General features: G+C 32.0%; 1 protein-coding gene across 12 annotated transcripts in view; it reads left to right on the top strand.

Moving 5' to 3' along the window:
• Window positions 1-27,048, top strand: part of LOC108566937 (tyrosine-protein phosphatase Lar) — a 430,502-nt gene that overhangs the window by 350,643 nt on the left and 52,811 nt on the right. For 10 of the 12 annotated variants that reach the window (XM_017927080.1, XM_017927085.1, XM_017927081.1 and 7 more), the window contains one exon: window positions 25,870-25,923. The exons of the other annotated variants lie outside the window; for them this stretch is intronic. In XM_017927080.1, coding sequence (XP_017782569.1) covers window positions 25,870-25,923 — 54 coding nt within the window. The remainder of the gene's footprint in view (window positions 1-25,869; window positions 25,924-27,048) is intronic. 12 annotated transcript variants of the gene reach the window in all.

The following is a 27,048-nucleotide window of genomic DNA, read 5'->3' on the forward strand; positions in this document are numbered from 1 at the left end:
TCATTTAGTAAATACATGTATTTAGTCTTCGATTAAGACGTGAAATCAATATCTTTATGAAGCATAACGTAATATCATTATACTTGATTAATTATGTATAATTTACGTTTCTGAATATCGAAGTACTTATTTGAATGTGTTTGTAATAACAAAAGTTCGAGGTCAATGATTGTACTGTCACTATTTGCAACGAAATTCATTGGATATTTGATATAAATATTTGTTATAAAAAAAATAATGTTAGCGGCATCAACAAAAAGGTTGGTGTGGCTTTATTCCCTAATAATCAGCGGATATGCAGATGCAGTCACAGAGAGCGCATTTGAGCCAGTGATCTGTGAATAATTCCGAATAAAAACCGTGCGGTTTTGGTTGCAATTAATCTTCGTGTATACACAAACAAACCGACACACAAAAAAAGAGCCGCTGTTTTTCAGCAGCCCTCACACCGCGGTGCACACATGTGTATATAGTGCCATCATTCATGTCGAAACGCCAATAGACCAAGTTCAAACGGGCTTTAATGGGCGCTATTAAAATAAGTATCGATTCGTTATTCGGTTTCATCACGCTAATGCACAGAGGCTATTCGATCGGAGTTTTCGATGGCAAAGGGAAAGGAAGGATGGAGACCGACGGAGGAGAGATGGACAAAAAAAGGGACATCTCATCAAATCAAGCTGGAATGGAGGTCGTCAGGCGTCACATTGTATAGATTTTTTATCGCGCTGCGTTTGTTCTACGTGACATAGTAATGTCGAGATGTCCCGACGCTCGGAATCATTAATCTTACGGGGCATCCTACAGGAGCATCGCTGATCCTGTAATCTGTGTCTCACAGGATTTATCTCTCTTTGTTTGAGCAGATACGTCTGTCGTTCGCCTATCGGCGCACTCTACCACCACCACCTCCTCCTCTTCATTCCTCTCAAAAATATTTTTTAATTGAAATAGTAGAAACATCGACCTTTTGATGCTGGGCACAATTGTCTTTGTCGACGAAAAATGGGTAATTGTTGATTTCATATAGGAAGACGCGGAGAACGGAATGCAATAATCAAAGATCAAAGAAAATTGACGATAATAAAAGATTTTATTAGTAAGTTTTCCTTTAAAAAAACTACAATAATTTTTTTATGCATCATCCAACAGAAAATGTACTTGTAAAGAAAACAAAAATATATCTTCAGTTATACATATTATTAGACATGTATTATCTGAAAAGTTTTCCTCAACTATTATATATGTTATATAATATTTTTTATCTTTGTAAATATACTTCAACTTAAAATTGATTGAGAAATATATTAATTAATATGAGTGAAATTGAAAAAATAATTATTATTATTGATGATAGTAATATTGTAGTAAAGAAAAGATGGATCTTATGAAATTTGATATTGTAAAGCTCTGCGTTAAATTGTCGATTATAGATTAGAGATGAGCGCAATTTACGTAACATATGGCAGAAAATCGGAAGCAGGCAATAAAAAAGTGTGTGTTGGGGGTGAATGGAAGGGAACGATTTTATGGTATATTTCGTTCACATCATCACGTGCGGGCGAAATGAGTTACTGTGCGCAAATCAATGGCGCCCCGAGTAAATTATATCAGCAACATGAAACCGTGTCGTGCGGTATCGCGGCGTTACGTAACGCAACACGGGGCAAGTTGTAAAGGATCCCACAGACCAATGCCGGTGGTACAGGAAACGAAGGACAGGTGAGACCAAAGTACGCTGTTGGATATATATGAGCAATTAGGTGGAAGCAATATCCTCATTAGGTTCTTTATACTTTGGACTCACGTCTTCTACGTTATTTCTTGCTGGTCTGTACGATCCTTTATATAGCTGTAACCTGAACGTGGATCACGGCTCACCCACCCCCCATAAACAATGGGGAGCACGTACCGGCGTTTGTCCCGGTGTTAACTAACTCGCGTTAAGATTCCGTTGCGGACTCGCCCCGCGGGATAATATAGATGTTATGAGGGAGGGTCATCATAACATCTATATACCGGGGGTACACTACCCCTTCGTGTAAAAATATATTGCCCAGACGCCGGAGAATTATTGAATTTCTTTTTCCCGTATCCCGTTTTTTTTATGGAACACATAAACACAGAGCGCTCCCACATAAATTGCGCCCACCCCACATGAAGCGTATCCACACACATATACACAAGTATATATATATACATACACACAGATGTACCCGAGGGTTTGCTCGCAGACCATGCGAAATCCAATATTGAACTAATTGCTATTCACCAACACCGAGGCGTTTACGCAATTTGCATTTTTCAATAAAACTCACCCACAGATCCACGTAATCCAGCAACAATGGGCTCGGAAACTTCGAAGAATGAAAGCATTCAATGCGCCCGGCAGCCTTTATTAAATAGCCGATTATAAATTTTCTAACACCTCGGAAGCAAAACAAAATTTCATTAAAATACCCGTATCCGGCTTTAATACTACCAATGTATGCTTCTGCATTGCTCTTTTAACCCAACTCCTTTACTATTTACGCTCTTACTTGTACACTTTTAAATTCCAATTTGAAATAAATCGATGCATATATGAGATTTTCAATGAAACAGGAGTTATTATTTCTTTCTTTAATAACAGTTTTAAAGAACAAATACTAAACTTATACAATGTATATTATCTTGATTTATATATTAAATTTAATTTCAATCAAATTGCAACTATTATTTTAAGTTTTCTCAGTCTCCATAATTAATAATTCAATATTTTCTTTATAACTTTATAATACTTTTTTTTTGTATAAATATTTATACAATTATCTCTGTAGTTTATAATAATTATATTTTTCAATGTATATAATACATTTTTATTTTACTAAAAGTTGATGTAACTTTATTTTTCTCCGATAAGAAAATTTGATTTTTTTTTTAAATTAACTTTTAGGAAACTTTGAAATTAATTTCGTTGTCGATTGAACTTGGGGTAACTTTTTTTTTGTGAATCATAAAACTTTTCAAATTATCGAAAGTATTTGTTTATTCGATGATCGAAAATTATTTATAAAATTTAAAATAAAACGATTGCAATATAAATTTATTTCCAATTATTTCTGTATTCTATTATTAATAAATTTTATTAATGTAAAAATTGTAATTAAAAAAGCAATAATCTAATCGTTGATCAAGAAGTTTTTACTAGGAAACTTTTACGTTGTTCACGCGTTTCCATTGTGTTTACATGAACATTTACTAGTTTTCATTCCTTTAATATCACGCGTATTAAGTCAACGGCCCTGTGATCCTTCTGTTTTTATTATTATACTAGATTTGGAGTTCAGAGCTCTATTTTTTTTTCCTCCCTTATCGGTATTTCCTTTTTGTTTAGATGGGGTCAATAGAATAAATTATTCTTTCGTATCATTACTGGCACGAAGAATATGTTATGCACGCCATTTTTCCTCAGGTCTCCGATAAATCATGCCTCCAGAAATCCTTTCGCCTTTCTCCCCAGAGCGTCGTTTAAAACATTACGTCAAACCTGGCAACAGATCGAACAGGGGGGTTCCCCCCAACAAAAAAAAAATAAAACACAATATAAATCAGAAACACCCGAAATTTATACACAACGAAATCATTGTGTACGCAATGCACGGATGGGAATGAGGACGATTTTGTCGTGCAGTCGACACAGATTGGAATCGATAATGACTAACCCAATTAGGAATTTAATATAGCAATCGAAACGTTTCGCTGCAATAAATATCCCAAATGGAAAAACCGCAATAATTCAATTTTATAACCTGTTGTGTTTATTGTCACGGTGTTGCGCACACGAATCACGCAATTACAATTAATTATTGTTTGATTTGTTCAATATGTATTATTATACATATTATACATATAAGTATATACGTACATACACAAATATTCGGCATTGCATTATAAACAGATCATTAGTCAATTTTAATTATTTAATGGAACTATAATTGGCACATATTTGCAACAAATTCTCCGTTATTAAATAGAATTCACATTTCTGATGCATGTTTATTCGATTCGAAAGTATCCTTTTCCACGAATTTTTAATTGCATCTAAAATTTTATATAAAAATTGATATTATTTTCAATATAATGGTTTATCTGGTATTTACTTATGCATTTTAAATTTATGTCAACAAATATTTTATTTTGTACCATTTTTCTTAGAAAATTTTAAACAAAATCGATTAAAATTACCCGTAATAATATAAATTTTCATTTATCTACAAGTAAAGCAAATGATCAATCAATAGTTTTCAATTATCTGTAACCAATTGCTTTCAAATTTGTTTATATACTTTGAAGAAGACCATATGACTTCAATTTATAACAAAAAAAAATATACAGCAATACTTCGCATAGTCCGGTAAATACGGTAAAAAAATTCAAAAACAAACTATTTTTTATATATAAATGATTGATTTTTTTCACTTTATACAGTTGAGTCTATTTTGTTGAGGTCTATTTATATTTTATTTTTTGATTAGTCCGGTTTCAAACAGTTCGGGATAGTAGTGAAACAGATTACCGGGACTATGCGAGATATTTTCAATTCTTTTGTTGTAAACTAAATGATTCAAATTTAGAAAATTTTTATATGTTAAAGAAGTTAATGCTTACCGACATTTAAACATTCCTAATTTTACTTAAGAAAAATGATCAAATATGTTCAATGAGTTGAATCCTTGTATTCATAACAGAAATGCCAAAATCGAGAACATTGTAATTGGCGTTCAGGAATGATATTAACAAGTGTTTATCAAAGGAATAAACAAACAATAGTAACTGCAGGAAGTATTCCTGTACAATCCTTTTGTCGTGCATATTTCAACTGCACATAAAATACTAATTCAATTTCCGACTGCTTCTTGATATTTATTCAGCATAGGAAATAATTAAATCATTCAGAATTTTAATAATGGAATTTCCCGCCATTATTTCATTTCCCGGTATTATTCCTGAACTTTTCTTTATTTAGCTATTGTTTTCGAGCGGCGCAATTATAAGAATTGATAAAGATCTCTCTCTCTCAATTGGCATCGTTCTCATTTTCACCCGAGGCCGAAACATAAATAATAAAGTACCTTTATCGAGTATTGCGTTTACCAATGGGAATAATAATACAAAGCACGTTTAATTACTTAATTAATTACTTCAATAATAATTATCATTTAATTAGAACTGGCCTTTTGTATATTAAAGCATATCATATATTTTTTCTAGGTCGCTTAGTGGAAATTATGTATCATATTTAGATTTTCCGCTCGCTCGCAAGAAAAAGTAATCCAACTCTGCAACTTTCGTTCCAAATAATTCTCGACCATTCTCATTATGTTCCGAATTAAATTGTTTTTCAGCGAAAAGCAGAAATATTCTTTGTTTTTTTTCTTCTTCTATTTGTTAATGAGAAAGTCAAGACGTCGCGTTTCTTATTTTCTTAGTAAAATATAACGTAAAGTTGTTTGTTTCGTATGAAATTCTATTAATATTTGATTTAGACTTTAATATCAAGAAAACAAGCAGCTTTTCATTTCATATAAATACAAATAATTACGTAAATATTCAACAATAATTGTTTCGTTTAAAAAGCAACGTTTACTAGACAATTATTTTGTTTTGCAATAATCTTGGAACAATGACATTCTTTAATTATCTTAAATGGAAATTTATATTTAATTATTTGTTTGTATATTCATTGTAATTAATGATGATTTAAAGTTAATTAAAAAATATAAATATTTCTTAAATTAATATTAAAATTTTATGCAAGTGCAGTGACTTTGTTTAACTCTGTTTCGTTTAGCGCTTGAAAAGTAACGAATCCAAAGCGCTGAGCGAGGTATTACGACTTTTATTTAATTCTCATTTGATAAAAATATATTTTATTAAATATTCTATAAAAGAATATTTTGTATCTAATTTCTATAAGAATAATTTCCTGAAACTTTCTTCAAAGAAGTATTCATTGAATAAACCATATTATTTTCATATTTTTGGTTGAAAGTTTGTACGAATTTGCAAAACATATCAATATTCAATTAGTTATTTGTATATTAATGAAACAAAACGGTTTTAATATATGTATGTAATTAATAAACCATTTGTTGTTTTGATATTTTCGATGTATTCGTATTGAAAAGTCATTTAAACCGAAATTGAAGTTTAACAATTCATTGCAGTTATATTATGAAAACAGGGATTAGAGCACTTTTATTTGTTTTTTTGGCTGATCAAATATTTAATTTTCCAATACAGTATAATAACAATTCAACATGTATCATTACATCATTTGAATGCGTATTGGCTGTTCGAGTTAAGCCGCAATTGTGGATGTACTTTTTAAACGTGCCCTGCATTTTTAATGCACCATTAATATTGAGTGAAATTCATTTATTGAATGGTGAAAACTGTCCTGAGTAAATGTAAACAGACTTGAAACTAATTCATCCTTATCACGAAACGTATAAATAGTAATTGATTATCGAGCCGAGCAAACTACTAACATCGTGCTAATAACATACGAAAGTAATTAGTTTCAGACTTTCATTTCGTTTAGTGAAGGGCTATTAATATGACAAAAAAAAAATGTAAGTGGAAGGGCTGAAATAAATTACATGTTCGTCTTCAATTTTTAGAAACATTTTATTACAACCCTTCCATTTCATGATGTACGGCCCATGGTCCGATACTTATCTTTATTGCCGTCGGCTGCCCTTTGCTCATGCAATTCTGGGCTTCTGCAAAGCAGGCATTCTTATCGCGTCAGACCATAATTTATTTGCAATTATGAATTACTTGTATTCGTGTCGAAGCATTTCGAATATGTCACATATTAAGTTTGCTTACAAACGTTCTATTCCTGGATTATTCTAGTACACCTGACCCAACCTACACAAAGGCCTAAACCTAGATCCTTCGTTTACCGATGGCAGCGATACACAACAAAATGCAAACATTAAATGGGAACGCTTTAATTTTGTGCACGCACTTTGTTCTCTCTCTCTCTCTCTAACGTGCACCAAATTGCGCAATTACGAATGTACGCGCTTTTTAAATTCGTAATTTGAAAAGTAAATTTAGATTTTTCATTAATGTCAAATGGTATATTTAGAGTGTTCCCAGTCTCGATCGATTAGCTGCGACATGGAATCCAATACCGGTTGCAATGTTTAAATTAAACAACTGCTTTCACGAAAAACGCAACTGCATTACACATTTATTGGGTTAACGCTCCCTTCGCATGCACCCCTACATGTTGCACGTGTATCACGTTATGTCACCATAACGAAGCCCTGATTTAACCAGCTCTTATAGTTTTATATGGAAGGTGACAACTTAAGATTATTTTTCACGATAATATTACACAATTATATACATTATTAACGACAACTAATTATTAAAATATTCTCTAAAAGTATTTTAATTTTATGGAAGTTTATTATAATTAATTAATGTATTTATTTATTCATACCAGTTTTAATGAAATTTTTCATATTTAAAAAATTAAATTAATACCATATTACCAGAATGAATAAATACATTATGAAAATCTAATACGGACACACCAAAATACGAAATACATCCGTCATATAATTGATTTAATACAGTAATAATTACGTGAAAAAAAATAATTGCTAATAATATATTGATGCAATAACTTTAAATTGAAATAATTAAACATTGATTATCTAAACAGAAATAAAATATTTTGTTTGATATAAATACGAAACAAGGAGATTAAATTAATGTCTCAAAAGAGTATTATTATTAGGTATATTTCATATAGCTGTAATTTGACGAAGAAGTCTATATAAAAAAAATGTTTTTATTAGATAACGATACTTCTTTCTACTTGAAAATAATAATAATTGGAAACATTCCTTTCCCAAATTGTACAGAAAAGCTTCGTTAAAATCGCTTAATTTAATATACATGAAAATGTATGTAAATGTTGTTTACAATTTAATTTCTTTTCAATTATCTTTAAATACAAAGCAAATTGGGAATTTCTATTGTGAGAACTTATTTGCTACAAAAACAATTTATGTTGTCATGTTTTCAATTGGTATATAATAATTTTTTCTTTTTGAAATCATTAATTACTGTATTTTTCGGACTATAAGACGCATCCCAAATTTAGAGACGATTATTGACAAATATATTTTAATGTTAGCTTCTGACCATAAGACGCATAATTTGAGTTTATTTTTCTAAGTGCGAACCGAATTTTTTCTTGTCTTTACTTAGCAGTTTTAATTGTTCCAAAATGTCTTTCTGCTGCTTTGTTTCCATATTGTTTTGCATAATTGATCACATTTAGTTTATACTTCACATTACATTTTTTGTTTTACGCTCAATTATTCTAATGTTAAAATAAAAAATTTAAAGATTTATAAAAATAATTCAAATAAATCGTACAAAAGCGCACACGATTACAGGCTACACCTAATACTAGCTATCGACGATCATAGACAAATCGGTGATTTCCCAGATTTAACAGAGACGATTAAAAAAAATAAAATTTTAATGTTATTTTTGGACCATAAGACGCACCCAAAATTTGAATTTTTTAAATTTTTAGGTGCGGCTTCCAATATTTTCAGTTACTGTAAAAAGTTTGGCAACTTTTGGTATATGACTTAAAAAATATCTATAAATTACTTTGTTATTTGTAAATTTATATTATTACTAATGTCCAATAGATACAAACATATAAATTCGATATCAAAATTTCATTTATAATTATTTTCCGGTCAATAGTAAATGCAGCAGTTTAATTTAATTTGTTATTGTATTGAGATTATGATTTGGTGATTTATTGTCGCAATAAATATTATTATTATAATTATTTTTGATGCATATAAAGACAACACTGTAATTATTGATATAGGCATGAGTATGAGCCGCATCCAATAATGTAATGGATACGTAAATCACCGGTAAATATTATCACATGACTAGAGGATGAAGGACCTTTCAAAATATTTGCAGGCGAAAATACGTTATAATGCAAGGTACACATTGCACAGTACACACACCACAATATAGTAATACTAATTTGGAAATAAGTTTGATGTCATTTTACATGGAAGACCACCCTCCATTTTACTACGTACGTAATGGTTCAGCGAATTCATTTTGATAATTGCGCAACGTTACGCATTTTTTCCTTGTTTGTAATTATACGGTGCGTGGGATAGTCAATTAGAATATTGCATTTTAACAATTAATATTAAATTTCAACTATAATTTCAATTAACATATTGTTATTTTGTTAGCACTCTGGCAGACCGAACGCCCAACCACCTCTCTCAGTCCTTCTGCCTACTAGTAACGTAATTAATATACGCACATCGAAATCAATGGTACATCATTGCAAAATTATAATTCAATGCGAATATTGGAAATTTAATAACGTTATTCAGCAGCGAATTCGGATTTGAAACATGAACAAAATAAATATTTTTTTTTGCAGTAGTAGTATTATTGAAATTCGAATTTAAACCTATTTTTTGCATACAAATAAAACGTATTATATGTACTGTATTTTGCATTCATTATTGTTATATTACAAAATGTATTAAAATACGAACAAATTATTATTATATTACAATATAATAATATTGTAATAATTTTAAAAAAATATTTGTTTTTCTATTCGAATATTTAATGTAAAAAAAATAGAGTTCATTACGAGACTTATTACCAAACATGTCAAGGGGTGTTTGTGTTGGATAATTCTTCACTAATTTAGATATTATCTCTTTACTTTTGAAATTATTTTATAATACGTTGCATGCGAACTAAACAAACAGACTATAATTCTAAATTATGATTATTACGTTCTTGTTTTTCAAACATTATTACTTTTTTTTTAGTAAATAAGTCATAACTTATGATAACAATATTTTATGATAAAAAAAGAAATATAATACAGTTTGTTATTTCCTTTATTTTCATATTTTATTTAACGCTTTGAAATAGACAAGAATATAGATTAATAACAAACCTTTTAAATAATTCAGAACAAAATATATTATATAATGAAAAATATTATATTTTTTATATTTGTATAATTTTAGATAATTAAAGTCTTATTAAATAAAAGATATGTTTATTTTTCTTATATATTAGAGCATTTAGGTAAATAATAATTGTAATAATCGCATCGTCTGGATTTGAAAAATCTACATTCACTATAATCCGCGTTGAATTATTGTATTTAATAAAAATAAATTCTAAAAAAGTGTTACATAAAATTATATTTTGTATACACAAATGATCCCATTTTTCATTTATATAGTCAAATATTTCCTTTTTGTGCGGTTTATTTTTATGAGTCCGGTTTCATACAGTACGGGAGATTGTCCGAACGGATTACCCGTACAACAAGCAATATAACAAAGTGCGGCAATTCCGTGTTATAAGAGGGAAATTCTCGTATAACACGATTTCCTATAACGAAATTTCATGCAACGCATAACGTATTAACCTCGTTATACGGGTCTGTTTATAAATTAACAATGATTAAAGTTATTGTGTACATAAAATAATCTATAAGTGTGACATAAAAATGTGATAACAGTATAAGAATATATTATGATTTGAAGAACAATTAATTAATTTTTGGGTTTATAATTATTATTGATTAAAATATTAATAGCAAATAGAATGTTATTACTAAATTGAATGAATGTAGATTAAATGAGGCTACATTACGTTCGCGTTATGTTGTATCTCCATCATTAATAAGACGTAAATGAATGAGGATTCGCGGCGGCGGCGGTGATAAATTCAAGGTGGCTCGTAAAGTGCTCGAAGAATTACTCATACGTAGGCAATAATGGCCTACAAACGCAATAACCATTACTTTATGGCGCGATAAAAATAATTCTAATATTGGTCATCTCGGGAAGCCGGCAAAAGTTTATTGCAAGGAATTTTTATCCTTGTCCGGGACCAATAAACCTGGACGTTGAAGTTGAAATGGCCCTCGATAGTAAATGAGCGAAATTCATTACATTATCAAGAAACTACGTGAAAAATTATGAGCATGTTTCATTTTCGGCTTTAACAGGATTCGCTTTGTTCCGTAGGAACGAAGCTTTACAGAAGCGAGGAGAGAAAAAATAATAATAATAATGTACGTACACACAAACGGACATAACGGTAATGACCTTTTCCCCCCGTTTTTTATGTGGTGCGATAATATTTCGTTGGTCGTGGTGCGTGTGGTTTATTGAGGCGGTTGAGGAAGGCGAACGGGTGGTTGGGGGGTGTTGGTAGGTCGGCAGCCCCCAGATAAATCTGAAATGAAATGTCCGGCGTTTCGGCTATCGGCGATGATGAAACAAGTTTATATGGAGCCCTATGCGGTCAGGTCGTAAAGCGAAACGCCCACACAATATCCCTTGACACGCGAAATCACCTTTGCGGATATCGCAGATCTAATGGCAACGTTTTGTCGCATTTAATAGACTGTTCAATCTGAACTTTCCACCAGGCGCATCCACCAGAACCATCATCCATTGCCGTACGCCTCCTCACCCAACCCTTCGCGATAAGATAAGGAAACCATCCCCCCAGAAAACGGTACACGATGATGCAACAAATTGAAATTATATCGCGGGAAACAAACGGAGCAACCAACCCCCAACCCTTCCAGAAGTCGATCGACAATGACTTCGAATCTGTGCCGTATTTTTCTGCAGCCAGAAAACTTCCACCCTCTGCCGGAATCTCTTCCAGAACTATCTGACAAAAGTTTTGCAGCAAACCTCCCCCTACCGTGCCTCCTCCTCATCCGAGTTACGCCAAAGAGATAAAACAGAGCACGGAAAACAAATCCCCGCCAACTTACGCTTTTCGAATCAAATGGACCCTTTCTAATCGACTAAACGTCCTGACGTTTCCATCTCTGACCCACCCCTTTCGACCCCCCTCGTGTCCAGCTCCAAATATCATAAACCAAAATAAATTGCTTATTGGATTTTCATTCTAAACAAGTTTATCTTTGTTTTATTGTCGCCGACGAAGCACTGCAAAATAATTACATTCTTCTTATTATCTTTTTTTATGTACCGTTTTACTTTAATACCTTCAGACGGGGATATTAAAAGATGCAAGGAAACATGATTCCAATAACCATCCTTTTTTTTTATTATTAAGTCTATTTTATATAGAATCGTTATCTGCTTAAACGTGATTCTCAAGAAAGTGAATAAGGCGAAATTGTAATTGGATTCATATTTACATTCGAATCCTTAGATGTACTAAATGGCCGAAGCGCACTAATTAAGTATCTATAGTACATCTAAGGTTTCTAATTCGAGACATACCGCAAACAAAAGCAATGTAAACGAAAATTGGAGGTAAAAAAGACAAATCCAATAAGTAAACAATATCAATTTACTTGCCTCTAATTGCAAGACGATTCGAGAACAAAATGATACACAAATTGATGAAATCGATTGTTTTCTTATAACAAAATATGTTTCTTCCATCATATATTTCTTGTATTTAATTATGTTTGTTAGAAAATATATACATACAAAGGTATAATTACTCAATAATATTCATCTTAATATTTATTTATGAATAGTTTTTGATACATTTTCTTGATTTTGGTTATTGAATAAGTCTAATAGAAGGATAAAGATATATTTAATAAAAAATGAATAAATATATATTTGATTTCATTTATACTTATTTTTATTAAATATTTATATCCATTATGACATCTTTGCTTCAAATCTTTCTAATCAAGGATATATTTATTTTACTTCTAAAATAGATTTGAGATTACATGGAAATTGTTTCTTGAAAACTTGTCATCATCGTTATAAATAGAAATACTTTTCTTAGATAAATTAGTCGATGAAGTAGATTATTTATCTGCGAGGGTAGATGGCGTGTGCATCTAGCATCCACGGACGGAAATTAAAATAATTTTCTATGGCCATCTAATTGCCGGCTAAAGTAATTACACGGAGAGACCCCCATCCCTATGTTTCATCCACCCCCAGCACCTCTTGCACCCTACCTCCGCCTCCAGCGCCTTCTATCTTTCTCCCAGCAAAATTCAATTCTAATTAAGACCGAGCTGTTTTTACAGACGAATCAGAAGACGCTTACTTTACCTCTTACTCGTCTTCTGTACAACACCAAAAATAAATTGAAACGAAAAAAGAATATATACAGGAACATTGAGTATTATTTACATAGGAACTTAAAAGCTCGAATTAATTAAATCTCGTTGTTTAATTCCTTCGTGTTGTGTTTTTTTATATCTCCTCTTTTGTCTTGCTTTTATTCTGTACTTTTTTCCTTTCCTTTTTCCCTCAATTATTTTTCTTATTTTCTTTCTAACCATGCGTATATTTTGCTTCCTCTCTCAATAAGTATACAACATTGTTTCTTCTAATTATCGTTTGCGGTTTTTTCGTTGGCGCTGCTGGAGCTGCTGGTATTTCGTGTTGCGGTGGAGCCCAGAACCCGGAGCACCTCGTTCCGTGTAATAATTGGTCCGGAAAGCCCTGTTTTACTTTAATGTATGCATATTGGCGATTGCAGCTAGGGAAAGGGAAAATATCCGCATTAACTAAGGTTACCAACATCAGAATTGTAAATTTTCCCATCCACCGTTGCCGCGCGAAGCAGAGCGCACTTGTGAATTTGCATTTGATCTAATGTTATTTTATTTACATTAAAATTACTTTAATGCTCCTACCTTGTTGTGTATTCTGGCGTTATATCCAACAGTTACAACAGATCTCATTAGTATATATTTAAATTATATTAATCTTGATTTTCAACAAATATTGTTAGGAATCAATATTGAAACAAATATTAGTAAATTCATTCATATATATTTATAATGATTAACAAAATCTTACATTAAACATACATTACAGATTATTGCATAGCTTTACTTAGTACATGATAATTAGTATACTACTTTGAAAAAACAATGATAATTTGATCAAAAAATAAATTTTATGTTAGGTGTATGTGGACTGAGACAATTTTCACCATTAAAATCGTTAAACTCTTAAGAATTATAAATTATAGTAAATGATATTTAGATTTATTGTAAAATAAATAATTGATGTTTCATTAATATCATCTATACCTAATGGTTTTTTTAATACCAGAATTACTTTAATTATGATCAGTGAAGGTATTTGATTGTAATTTTATTTAAATTATTTAATAAGTAATAAATTGAAACTATATTGCAATACATTTATGAGAATAAATAAAGATTATAATAATGCATTGAATAAAACACAATCTCACATCTAACGTTGTTAAAAAGGAGCTATTGGCTTTTCTGACCTGGTTATCGTCTGAATATATTAGAATTTTCTATTCTTAGAGCAATTTCATTGATTTATCCTCCGTCTGGAGCAGATCGGCTTCTCAGCTTCGAACATCGAATAATAAAATATATTGTGACATTCTATCTATTTTGTACAATGTATATTTTTTTTTGTGTTGCTTTATAAAGTTTTCATATTTATTTAAATTGTTTTTATCTTTATTTCAATTTGGTTATATTATACTTTTTGTTATACTAAAAATTCATACATACAAAATTAAACACGTTATTATATAAATAATTATAAAAGAAAAATAATTAACTGTTTCTGCCCAACTTTTTATTAAAATTTGTCAAAATTTACATTTCTATTTTACTTATATCATCACTTTATTGATGCAAGAATATCTAATTCGTATTCTACATTGAAAGCAAATTTTTATTTAAGATTATGTAAGTTGTCCACTCAAGTTCTCAACACAAGAGCGGGTGAACATTCCCTAATCACCCACTTACATCCATCCAACTAGTCTCAACTATTACATAACATAGCTGTATTTTGTCTACATTCCAATTATTTGATATTTAATTATGAATTATATAACATACCATAATTGAACAATTAAGTAATTATTATCTTTTTTAATGAATAATTTTTATAAAATATTATTAAAATCAATGGTTTATTATATTTTAATAGTTATATTGTAGTAAAATTGACAACTTTTGTCAATTTGTAAATTAAACAAATACATTTATGTGAAAGTATTAAATATTTTTACACGTGTTTTGTGTTTGGCGATAAATTATAATTGTTTGTTTATTAATGTAATTTTCTGTTTTTTTTAATTATTGTCGATTATTGATCCCAGAGAATGTGTTAGTAAATATATTTTAAAACCGGAATATTTGCGCCGCTCTACGAATAATAATTCTCCGTTAATATTAAAGCTAAACTGGAAACAGTAAAGCATATTCGGAATAGTTATAAATCCATCGTTTTCAATTTATTAAATTACTTTATGATTATGAAATTATATTTGTAATACGCGCACCCCGGGGCGATATTATTTTTGATTTTGTTTTTGCAGTTCGACAGCAAACAAGCAGGGGTGAGTTTGTAAATTCGGAATCGAACGTTCACATGCATTGTGTATTCTATGCTCCTCTCTCTCTGCTAACATCTCTCTCGAACGTGCGTCCTCTCCGTGTATGTCTTTCTCTCTCTGCCGTATTAAAGTTGTAAATTATTAACGTTTCGGGCCTAGGTAGATAATAGTCATGCATGGGCCCCATGCGGCCGATTTTAATTGGATTATACGGCCCCGCCGAGCCACCAGACCCCGGCTTACTTTAAACTACGTTATTATTGGGGGCGACACATCAAAACCTAAAATCGATCCTGCCATCCTGCAGCGCACGAATTAATATTCTGCAATAACAAATCTGCGTGTGTGCCGGCTTTTCCTCCACACCATATATTATCTTTTCACGCTGTGCAAATATTTACAGTACCTCCACTTTTAGCGAAGACATATTTTCCCTATAAAGAAACATAATTATGCAAAGAATCATTCTAGCCAGATTTCCGCTACAGAATACACTTTTTCATCATCTACATTTTTCATTCATTACTCTTTTTAAGCCTTATTTACATGGTAGAATTCTAAAGATTCTATACATTAATAAGTTCCGACTGTCTTTCTAATCCTACATGAATAAATTCATATCATAATCTTACATTTACCAATTTGTAAATGATTTCTGTCATAAACAAATACACCTTTATTTATTACTCATTGAATATACAGATGCATAACATATCCAAATAAGTTCCCATTCTGTTAGTAATTGTACATTGATTCACATTGTATAGATCTTGAAATTAATACATAACAAATCTTAGATTTGCATAAATCTGCAAACGATTGAGATAAAAATAATTAGATAATATTTTATAAGAAATAACCCAATTAGAAGTTTTTCAACATTATTTGCAAAGGTATTTGTTTTAACTTTCGTTCGTTTAATACTTATTTTACATCTAAATCTTTATTACATTACTTTACGCGTAACAATTACAACGATATTTAGTTCAAACTTTAAAATATATTTTTTTTTTAATTGCTGTGAAGTTTCACAAGGTAGATTTATTTAAAAAAAAAGGAGGATTTCTTTTAATGAAGGAAAATAAAAAAAACATGGTGAAGATGTACTTTAATACATTTAAGAATCCTTTTAAGATGATTGTCGGTCCTGGGTCAGCGTAATTCAAGTTTTGATGAGATGTGACAAGGAGAGATTTTAATTTAAAAGTCGCTCGATGTTCGCCGGTAATGTATTAAGCGTTTCCTTAATTTCTCCGGGGATTTGGATAATGCGCGTGTTTAATAAATAAGACTAAGAGAAACATAACACGAAGCCGGAGGAAGAGAAGGAACTGGATAGCTCGAAATGGGAACAGAAAAGGAACGGAGAAAAGCTTTCCCAAGGACAGAGACGAATACGAACGAAGATGAAGCAGAAGAAAAACGTTCCAATTACCTAGTCTTCTCTCCGGTCCGTGCCGCCTTTTAATTCCTTCTTCTCTTTTTTTTTTCTTACAAACATTAGCTTAATTTTCATTTTACTCTCGTTTATTTTTATTATGTTTTATGGAACGCTGAAATACGTAAGCGGAATGCAAAAAAAAAAGAGAGGAAATGTGTGTGTGTATAAAGGGAAAGAGAAGAATTTATCCGGCAAAGATTTTCCTTCTACTGAGTTTCTTTTCTTACTATTTCGTTTCGAATAGTTTTGAAGCCCTTAAAGCGACTTTGTAGACACGCTTTTGTTGCTGGCAAAGGAAGAGAAAATCCATACGGGGGAGAAGGATTTTCCTGTCTCTAGTGTATATGTATATATTTATTTTTTTTTCTATTTGTGTCATGTTCAACTTGGGCATTTTATTTTTGTAATTAGGCGCCTCGGGCTTGTGTTTTGCATTCCCATCAGGGTTGATGAGGCGACTTTTGTTTTTCTGCTTTTCACAATTTAGAAAAATACACACATGCTCTCACATATCACCAGAAGACATATTCTCCCAAACGAAAATATACTAAGTTTACTAAACTTCGGTATTAAATCGACTTATATCGTACAGTTTATTTTAAAATTGTAACGTTATATAATACGAGACATTCGATATGATCCATCAATATATAAATATGTTATATAACAGCGTCATCTATCTTCCAATTGACGAAACTGGGCAGTATTTATCTTAATTCATCGTTTATTGACATCGTTAATGTCAAATTTCTAACTGATGTTTCATGTCAATTGATTCAAACTAAAAAAAAATGCTTAACTCTTGATTGAGTTTTATTTTTTTTTTAGTTTAGTTTCATGATTTTTTGACGTGCGGGCGCAATAAAAATGTTTCCATGGAAAGTTGGCGCGTATAATTTCCGGTTTTTCGAATTTTACGATCGGTCATTTTGGACCCGCACATAAAAATCGGCCGATCCAAGTAGTCGCACATCAAATATTCAAGCACGCGTACGCGCGGGACTCCCGTTGATTGCGAATATACATTTTCAAAATCCCATACTTTATGTGGAATATTGGATTTGACGACGGCCATTCCGGACCCCCCCGAAACACATCAAAAACCTCACTGGAAAAAAAAAATGTAGACTGCGTGCAAAAAAATATGCAATGCACGTTCATCGCATAAGTTGTCTTCGACATTTTTTTTGCCCGACATTGTGGCCCCACGTTGTGCGCCATAATGTACAATCGCTAATCTTTTTATATTTTTACTATAAAATACAAAGCTTCAAAATCGAAGTTTGTATGCTTCTTTGAATAACAACTAAAAATTGAAATAAACAAATCTCTTAGAGTTCATCTTAACGAGTTTAATACATTCCAAAATTTTCGGATTTTTACTCATATAGTGAAACATATTCAAAAATACACATAATATGTGTACGCAAGTTTTAAAAATGATGTAGCAGGCGCACAATCCAGGACTTCTCTTCTCATCGTCACTCGTTATACAAAACATTGCACGTTAAGCGAGGCATTGTTCTTATAATTCATTTTGTTCGTTAATCGAAATGCTCGTTATGCGAGGTGCTCGTTAAGCGAGGTTCCACTGTAGTTTGTACTTTAGCTACAACAGTACTAACTAATAATTTATTTGTCAATTATTTTAACGTCAAGGAAACGTTTCGATTATATAAAATAAAAATAATGTTGCTTCATCTTATGCTCGAATTTATGCGAAAGCCGTCGTTTTTAATTTTATTTCGTTTTTCTTGCTTTATATTTGTTATGCGAAAGTTTGCGAACGGTTTTATTTTTATCTTACCCGGATAGTCTCTCCTCTCCTGCAAGCATCAACTTTTCAACATTACCATATTTAATCCTATTTAGTTAGTAATGTAATCTTTTTGCCGCTGCCTCCTCTCCATATCACATGCATTATACATGACCCGATTGTGATGGAAATCCCATGGAATGAACACGATTTGCGAATGGTGCGATGAAATAAATCTAGGGGATGAAACAAGAAAAGAGAAAACACAATAAAAACAAATAAAACAAAAAGCATCGAGGCACGGATGCACGTAATGCGTATTGTTTGGTGATTTCCGCAATTCCATTTACGCTCGGAATCTTGACAACTCGGAATAATTCGACTTTCTGCTTCAAGCAAATCCTCGGTGGAATAATAATAATAATTGTATGTCTTTAAAAATGAGTTATATGCTGAATTTCATAAAGCAAATGTGAAGAAACAATGTGTTGCGTGTATGTAATGGCAAATGGTCAGGGGGTGCAGAAGAATAAGGGAGACGTCTGGGGGCAATGAGGTGGAGGGTGTATGTGTTAGTACGTGCGTGTGTGTGTGTGTGTGTGAGAGGGGGCGAGTGCCGCGGGGGTTAATTGTGTAATTGTTCGGCGAGCGGGCGAGTAAACCCTTACGCAACAATGGTTCTTCGTTGTAATTAGAGGCCAACGGGTGGGTAAGATATAACCCTTTGTCCCTATTCTCTTTAGACGCGCGCGGATCCATTTACAACCGCCCAATTACCGCCGCCTTGTTTCATTACAATACGGAAATCGTCACAATTATTTGCGCGAGGAAATTATAAGATAATATGGGTGGGAGAGAGAGAAAGGACGATGACGAGACCGTGGAAGATTGAAAGAGGAGGCGAGCGCAGCTGCGGGTTGATGTCGGATGATTGTTGGAGTCTATCAAATTAATCTACGACTATATCTCTTTTTCCCCAGTTGCACTCGCAATTTGGATGAGATTAAAACTGCAGAAGCGAAATTAATTATGAACTGCCTTAGCATAGAAATACTATGATAGTACACTAAAAGATAAATGTATATATTATTTTATGTAATGCTGTCTAAGAAACAGAGAATGATTCAAATAATTTGGCCCAACTTTGGTCACCATTTATTTTTAGATATTATTTTACGTACAAAATAGTGATAGAATTGTCAGTATTTTTATTGTTTTAATTTAATTAACACATAAAAGCTGTATATGTATTATTTATTTTCATAACAAAGCAAATCTTTTTTTGATTGTGGAATTTGTATATAATTTAATATGTATGAATTAAGTTGAAGCGTTTAAAAAGAGATTTAATTATTTAACTTACTTGTTTTTCTACAGAATATCGCACAGGGTTAAACAAATTGTCAGAATGAGGGTTAATATTATAAATATTTCTATTCAGGCTATATATAAAAATGAAAGTAGACTATCTGGAGTGCTGCAATTCATTCGTGTTGAATGTAATGTCGACAGTCAAGAAAAGGGATAATTTGAAAGGGTATAATTAGATTCGCGACGGAGGGAGCGGAGTTAAGGAGATAAAAACAAGGGGTAAAAGCTGATAGAAAAAAAAAGAGAGAGTAAATGGGAACGAGAGTATCCCTTGCTAAATATTTAGTTGAGACATAAATGTCAGGGAAGAAGTGAAACAAGTAAAGTTCAGATCAATAGTAACGGACAGGACAGGGCAGAGTTGTCCCGGCAGGGCTATATATCAATTAGAGGTTGGATGTCCCTGCCTGTGAAAAAAGCATCCACCGGGCTAAACACATATTGGGCAGATGCGACCCCCCGGATACGCTTTCCCGGTGATTTAGCGATACCACTGCAACCCCCGACACACCAAGTTCGATAATCTCCGATCGGGAAAACGCGATTTATCTTTGTGCCACCCCTGTCGCCTAAACCGAATAGGGAGGACACTATAAAATATCACAAATTTAGTGATTGATGCATATATTTTCTCTCCTCCCGCAAGAATAAGGAGATGCGCACAGCTCACAGTGGAAAGAGGATGAAGAGAGCAGCTAAAAAAAATAAGACAAATTTTATATAACCTTTTTCCTTCGCCCGGTGCGCTTTGAAGAATGAGATCGCGAGGGTTTGCAGCTGAGGGGGGTAAAAAAAATGTATATGAATAACCTCGGCGGCGAAAAGACTAAACGATCATTTATTTTATCGCTTTAAATACAGATTCGAAAATATATCCCCGCACTTTAAAGAAACTACCGCTATATTTTATATTCTCTCCATTCCTGGGATCATCTCTGTAATAAAGAAAGTTTATCTGTAAAAATTTCTTCGGCACTCATTCTCACTCTTTGTCTTTTTCGTTCACTTTCTTTTTGGAGGGGTGAGCTCCGTGTGCATATATTTTTTTAAGTTCACGTCGTAATAAATCCGCAACGGGGTTGGCGCCATTTATCTCCGTACCAGGAGAAGGAGGAAAAGGATGAGGATCCCGTCCAAAAAGGTGAAGCGGTAATTTTAATGATATTTAATAAACCACACAAAGGATCAGGGTTCTGGCCCAATCTCCATGCAATTTGCGCCCCAGGAACCGTCACTGTTCACTGTTGGAATTATAAATAAGGCATTGTGTTCCTAAAATATTTCCTTCATTAAATCTATTTAGCCTTTCCCAATGAAGATTTTGATGCGGTTTCATCAGTTTATGAAACCACAAGCACATAGAATTAATAATCAGAATTCACAACGATATGAAGAGTTATATAACTAATTTTTAATCCTCATTTAATTACAAAATATAATTGATGTAGGAAGTAAAGTAAGTCAATATAGTAAGTTCTAATGGTATGAAAGTTCTTGTATATGAAAGTATCTTACTATAACGTAAAACATTAAATATCATAAGGATTTTCAACAATAAACATAGTTATCTAATTTGTTTTATAAGATACAATAGTTATACTAATTTTATTTACTATTTTACAACAAGTTTGAAATATACTAATAATAGTACACTTTAGAAATACCATTAAGAAAAAACAAAATATGAAAATTATACTTAATGAATTTTTTAAACTATTTACTATTTTTCAATATTGTTTTTTTTTGTGAATATTTTATAATTTGTTTATAGCATGCTTGCAAAAGTTAATCTTATCCATTTATGTCAATAAATTTTATTCTTAAGCTTAACTGAGAAGAGTTTTTTTAAATACATATTATTGATTAATTATAACAATTTTACATAATTTTGATTTACTTATGACAATAATATATTATCGACCATACTATTATTAAACATGTGGCAATGTTTGCTTAATGTGCAGTAAATATTGCAATTGCGACATGCTATATATTATGTTTCCAAAAAAAAGTATTAACAGAAAGCTAATAACCACCACGCAAACAATCTAGGATGCAATCTCGGTTTTGTAATGAGTATACATGCACAAGCATCGCCGGTAATAAACACACATGTGCAGACAGTGAATAAACATTCAGGATGCAGGCAAAAATAATGTAAACGAAATGAAGAATCGCCCTTATTATTATTCGTTCCAGTCTTTGTATTTTTCGTGAATAAAAAAAAATAGTACTCGTCGAGTGCGCGAAATTAACATTTTTTTAATAAATTTCACCGGTCTGCGGCGACGGCGGATCCGACGAAAAGTGCCCTTTGGTCCACTTCACATCAGACGCAGGAGAATGGGGAATGGATTTGATATAAATTCCAATTAAAATTGTTATGAAAAGGGAGGCCAGGTCGAGGACCCTCAATTGGGGGTAATTAATTTTTCAAAAGGATAATCCATACACTAATTTATGAAATGCCAATGTCGACGTAACGCCACACCCCCGCATCGAAAGTGAGTGAAATCTTTCAAAATCAAAACCGTCGAGAGAAGGAAAAAAAGAAGAAGGGGGAAAACAAGTATATATCAAGATGAAATAGAATTATATCGAACGCCCCCCCCCCCCAAAGACGTTGATTAATTACATCATCATCATCGTCGTTGCGCTCACTCCTCCACTCTCCGAAGGCAACATTATTACATAAAAGGCATTCTTTTCGCTTTATGAAATGGGACACTCTTGATAAATTCATTAATTAAATTTTCAACTTTCCAACTTGGCGGCCCGCAGCGTTATAGATAGTGGTAGAGGAAGACGAAAGAGCCAGAAAACCTACGAAATAAAATAAAGTTTTTTTTTTTGGGAGGGCGAATCTAATCAGGTCGTGCATTGTCAGATTTTGATGTTGCTTTCTTTTTTTTTGTTCCGTCCCATCCCTTATTTTGTAAATTTGATTCCCATGTTGGCGAAACTAATCTAAAAGTTGGCAAGTTAAACTGAATAAAATGATTAGGGTAGTAGCCTAGAACGTGTAATCGAATCGCTAGGGTTGCTTGAGCCATAGTTATTGAATGGCATTTAATGATGTCGGGGTGGGTTTCGTAATTGGCCGTCTGGGCATGCGGATTAGATAACATCGACAGCTTCGAGACCAAAACGATATCCAACACTCGACGTATCACCTAAATACCTATAAAAAAAAAGAGTCATAAGTCACAGGTTTCACTTAGGTAAAAAGCGCCGGTATAAATATTCACGTTTGCTTTATTGGAAATCGATGGAAATGCAGCGCCTGTCTTCATTAACGTTACGTTTTATTTATTGCTTCCTGCTGATGGTTTTGTTGTTGTTATTTTCACGCTTATCTGAAGCACGGTCGATGCATGAATTCATATTTCACTAAAAAGTGACAATGGAAAGGGTTTATCTGGAAAACGAAATTTGTTTGATCTACGATTATAAAGGATTAAATTCGAATGCATTTATCAAAACGAACGCAGTCCTACCACCACCTATGCATTCATACATATAATACAAATTACACTTTCGAGACTTTCCATTTATTGCATTGTGTCCAATCTATTTAAATCTATTTTATTTGTGAACGATAAAAAATATATTTTACTAATGTTAAAAACTAGGTTAATAGTTTAATAATTATATGTAATATTATTTCTTTAATGGAATTTGTTAAGCTTTCCTTTATGAATGAAACAATGCAACACGTATTTCGAGCTTTTCGTTTACATATGATAACAAGTTGCACAAACTATCGGGATTAAATTAGAACCCACTAATCCCTAAAGTCTATTCTTATCGGCCACTTGCCAACGTTTACTGCGCTAACTGTTATTACTTTAATCACTTACGGGACGTATCGTTCCTACGAAAGCACTTGATGAACTCGAATTAACATTTACGAAAATATATTATAATTTAAATAATATGTCAGTTTAATGTAACGATTATTTCATTACTGTTTATTTAAACTATTAATATACATATCTGCCTTTATATCAGTAATTAACTCAGTTTAACTTATATAAAAACTAACATTATTATCTAATTATGAACGTTTTAAACTTCAAAACTTATTTCTAATTAAATATACTTACTTTATTTAATGATTTAGAATGCTTTAGTATTGATATAATGTTGTAATACGTAGAAAATTGATTTAAGATTTTTACTTTTTTGTGTTTTTTTTTTCAACATCTTTGTCCTATTAAGTTTACATATATTTAAAAATACTAATTTGTTGTAATGTTTTTTTTGTGAATGGAGTATAAAGTTTTTAAATGGTTACAATAGGGTTTTAATGGTGCAAAATGGCGTCTGGATAGAAATATGAATAGAATGTATAAAAAAAATATATACTCGAAAACTATTTCTGCTTGAAGATCGATAACTTTTAAAAGTATAGTTACATGTAACTTAACTTATATACTTCTGACAGGTATTCCATGTTTTGTATAAGTTTTAGAGACTTATAAAGGTACAAGTTTACAAGAAATTTGAATGTAATAATAGCTTGTACAATATAAAATAGAAAGGAAAGAATATTTATTTGAGATTATAATATGGAAACGACCAATGATCGAAATTTCTTAGCCTAACATATGAAATATATTTTTATTTATATAAATATAATAAAATGAATATGGAAAGAATAATGAATCTACAAATATTGGACATTTATCATTAAATATGCAATAAAATAAATAATGAGTGGTAAGTAATTGAAAGACCAATTGTTTGAAGTAAATGTATTGGTCAATAAATAATAATATTTTTTGTGTATACATAAAATAGACTTACTTGTAATATTGTTAATGGAAGTATTTGCTGGAATTTTACTTAAAAACTCATTAATTTTATTAGTGGTGATAATGGTGAAAGTCGAGTTTCCCGTTGCAATTCAACATACGTGACTGTCATATGTAATATGTAAATTTGAAATGTGAGTTTTCAAGTGAATTGTGTGTGGCAATCAATTTATTTAATGATGTTTGGAGGAGGGGTGAAAAAGCGTCGGTGAACTGGTAATTACTTATAGGGAACGGCTGATTTGCTCGTACGTAATATTAGTGTTTGTATTCAGCTTGCCGGATCTAATCTACATAAATGTCTTACGTAACGGCAACATAAAAACGCGCGGCGACAATGTTTTCGAATATTTATTCATAGGGCCATTCTCGCCAAGGGCTTTGGAATGCGCTATATGCTCCATGCGAAGAAACTGTAGTGTTATGTCTGCACGTTGAATAAGTAATTCATCTGGTCTGGGGTTGAAGAGAGGGAGGAGAAGATGAAGTTTGCAGCCAGCGATTTACAAAATGAATTGATAACGGTGGAGAAGGCCTTTTCTCGAGTTGCCCCATGAATGCAGTATCTTTTTTCTTCTCCATCATCTGGGAAGACGCACAATTACCACCCATCGGTTTTTCATTCATAATTCCATCATTTATCAAATGCGTGAATGGTAAGGTAATATATTTATTTTCAAGCAACTCGGATGGATGGATACGTGAGATCCATACGCGGTGAGCACAAAAGGGGATTCCCCGTGCGCAAAAGAAAATAAAGAAGGAATCGCCGATTAACTTGTCAGTACTTTTCCAACCCCCCATTTATTACGGATCGTCCGGAGGGCGGTGGTTTCTATTTTCATTTTTGCACGAAGAAAGAATGATCGAGTGAAAAGTCCCCCGCAATATTTCGAATAGTGTGTTTATAGCTTTGATTTGCATTCAGCGTGAAGTGAGAGCGCCTGCACACCCTTCGCTCTGAAGGACGGACAGGCAAACAAAACCAGCCCTAAGCGGCGGCTAAATATTGATTGGTTTTTCAGACGGCAACTACACAGATATGAATATTATGAATATTAACATCCAATATTTGACACGTAAGTTACGCGAATATCAATAATATTGTGTGTGTACAGTGGAAGCCCACAATATTGATAAACGCAACTTCTCCTCTTTTATACTTACTTTTCCCATCCACAATTCACCTCTTCCACAATTATTTATTTACTTAGGTTCATTACATTAACAAAGCGACATGTAAGAGTCACTTTTACATGTTGAGTGTAAGTGGTTGTCCGAAGCTGACAATCTAATTGTGTTTCCTTTTACTATTCGGTTTACCAGTTTTCAGGCGTGCAACTTAATTCTATGCATTTTTCACTCCCGATAAATATCTTTTATTATTATTATTTTTTAAATATTTTCTTTTTTTTTTTGCTGAATTAATTCAGTGGCCCAAGATGTATTACGTGGTTATTAATCTTAATAATTGCATCTCCTCGGAATATACGCGCTGCATGCGAAAGCCCCCGCACGATCCGACGGAATTGTTCGACTGTGAACTGCAATTATGCAAAGCAGCGGTGTCTTAATTACCTCTACCCTCTTTGTTTTAGTTCAGGTGAATAATTTTCGAACAATCCTCTTACACTCTTCGATTCTAAAGGACAAAAAATGTCCTCAGAGTTTCTCAACAATCGATTACACAAAGAAAAATCTACTTCATTATTTTCTGTATTACATTTATTTTTATTTTAAAGGAAGAAAATAGTTGTTAAAGTTTCTTAATTTAATTATAGTAAAATAAATAATTATTATATTTAGCAAGCGTTTATATGACTTGAGTCAACTTTCTCACTTTGCCAGAAATCTTGACTACAAATTTTTAAGTTTAGAGATACGCATCAAATAAAATATCGTGTTAGCCTGAAAATTGCTTATGAAAAATGTCAACTATAGAAAAACTGAAACTGCCTCTAATGGGTGAATTCGGTTAATGTGATATAATATAATTATACTGAAATTGTAACTTAACATAATTTAATCAAAGCTTACCTCTAATGTAACCTTACCTAATATAAACTGATGTAATTTTAATTAACCAAATTTTACAAATCCTTACTTATCTCAGCCTTACAGTTTTTTTTAATAAGTACACCCATACCTCGCTTTACTACTTAGATACGTTCCGAAAAAGTTTATACAAACCTGTCTTGCTTTTT

The sequence above is a fragment of the Nicrophorus vespilloides genome, unplaced genomic scaffold, assembly GCF_001412225.1.
Source record: "Nicrophorus vespilloides isolate i.1.1-1 unplaced genomic scaffold, Nicve_v1.0, whole genome shotgun sequence".
Classification (NCBI taxonomy): Eukaryota; Metazoa; Arthropoda; class Insecta; order Coleoptera; family Silphidae; genus Nicrophorus; species Nicrophorus vespilloides.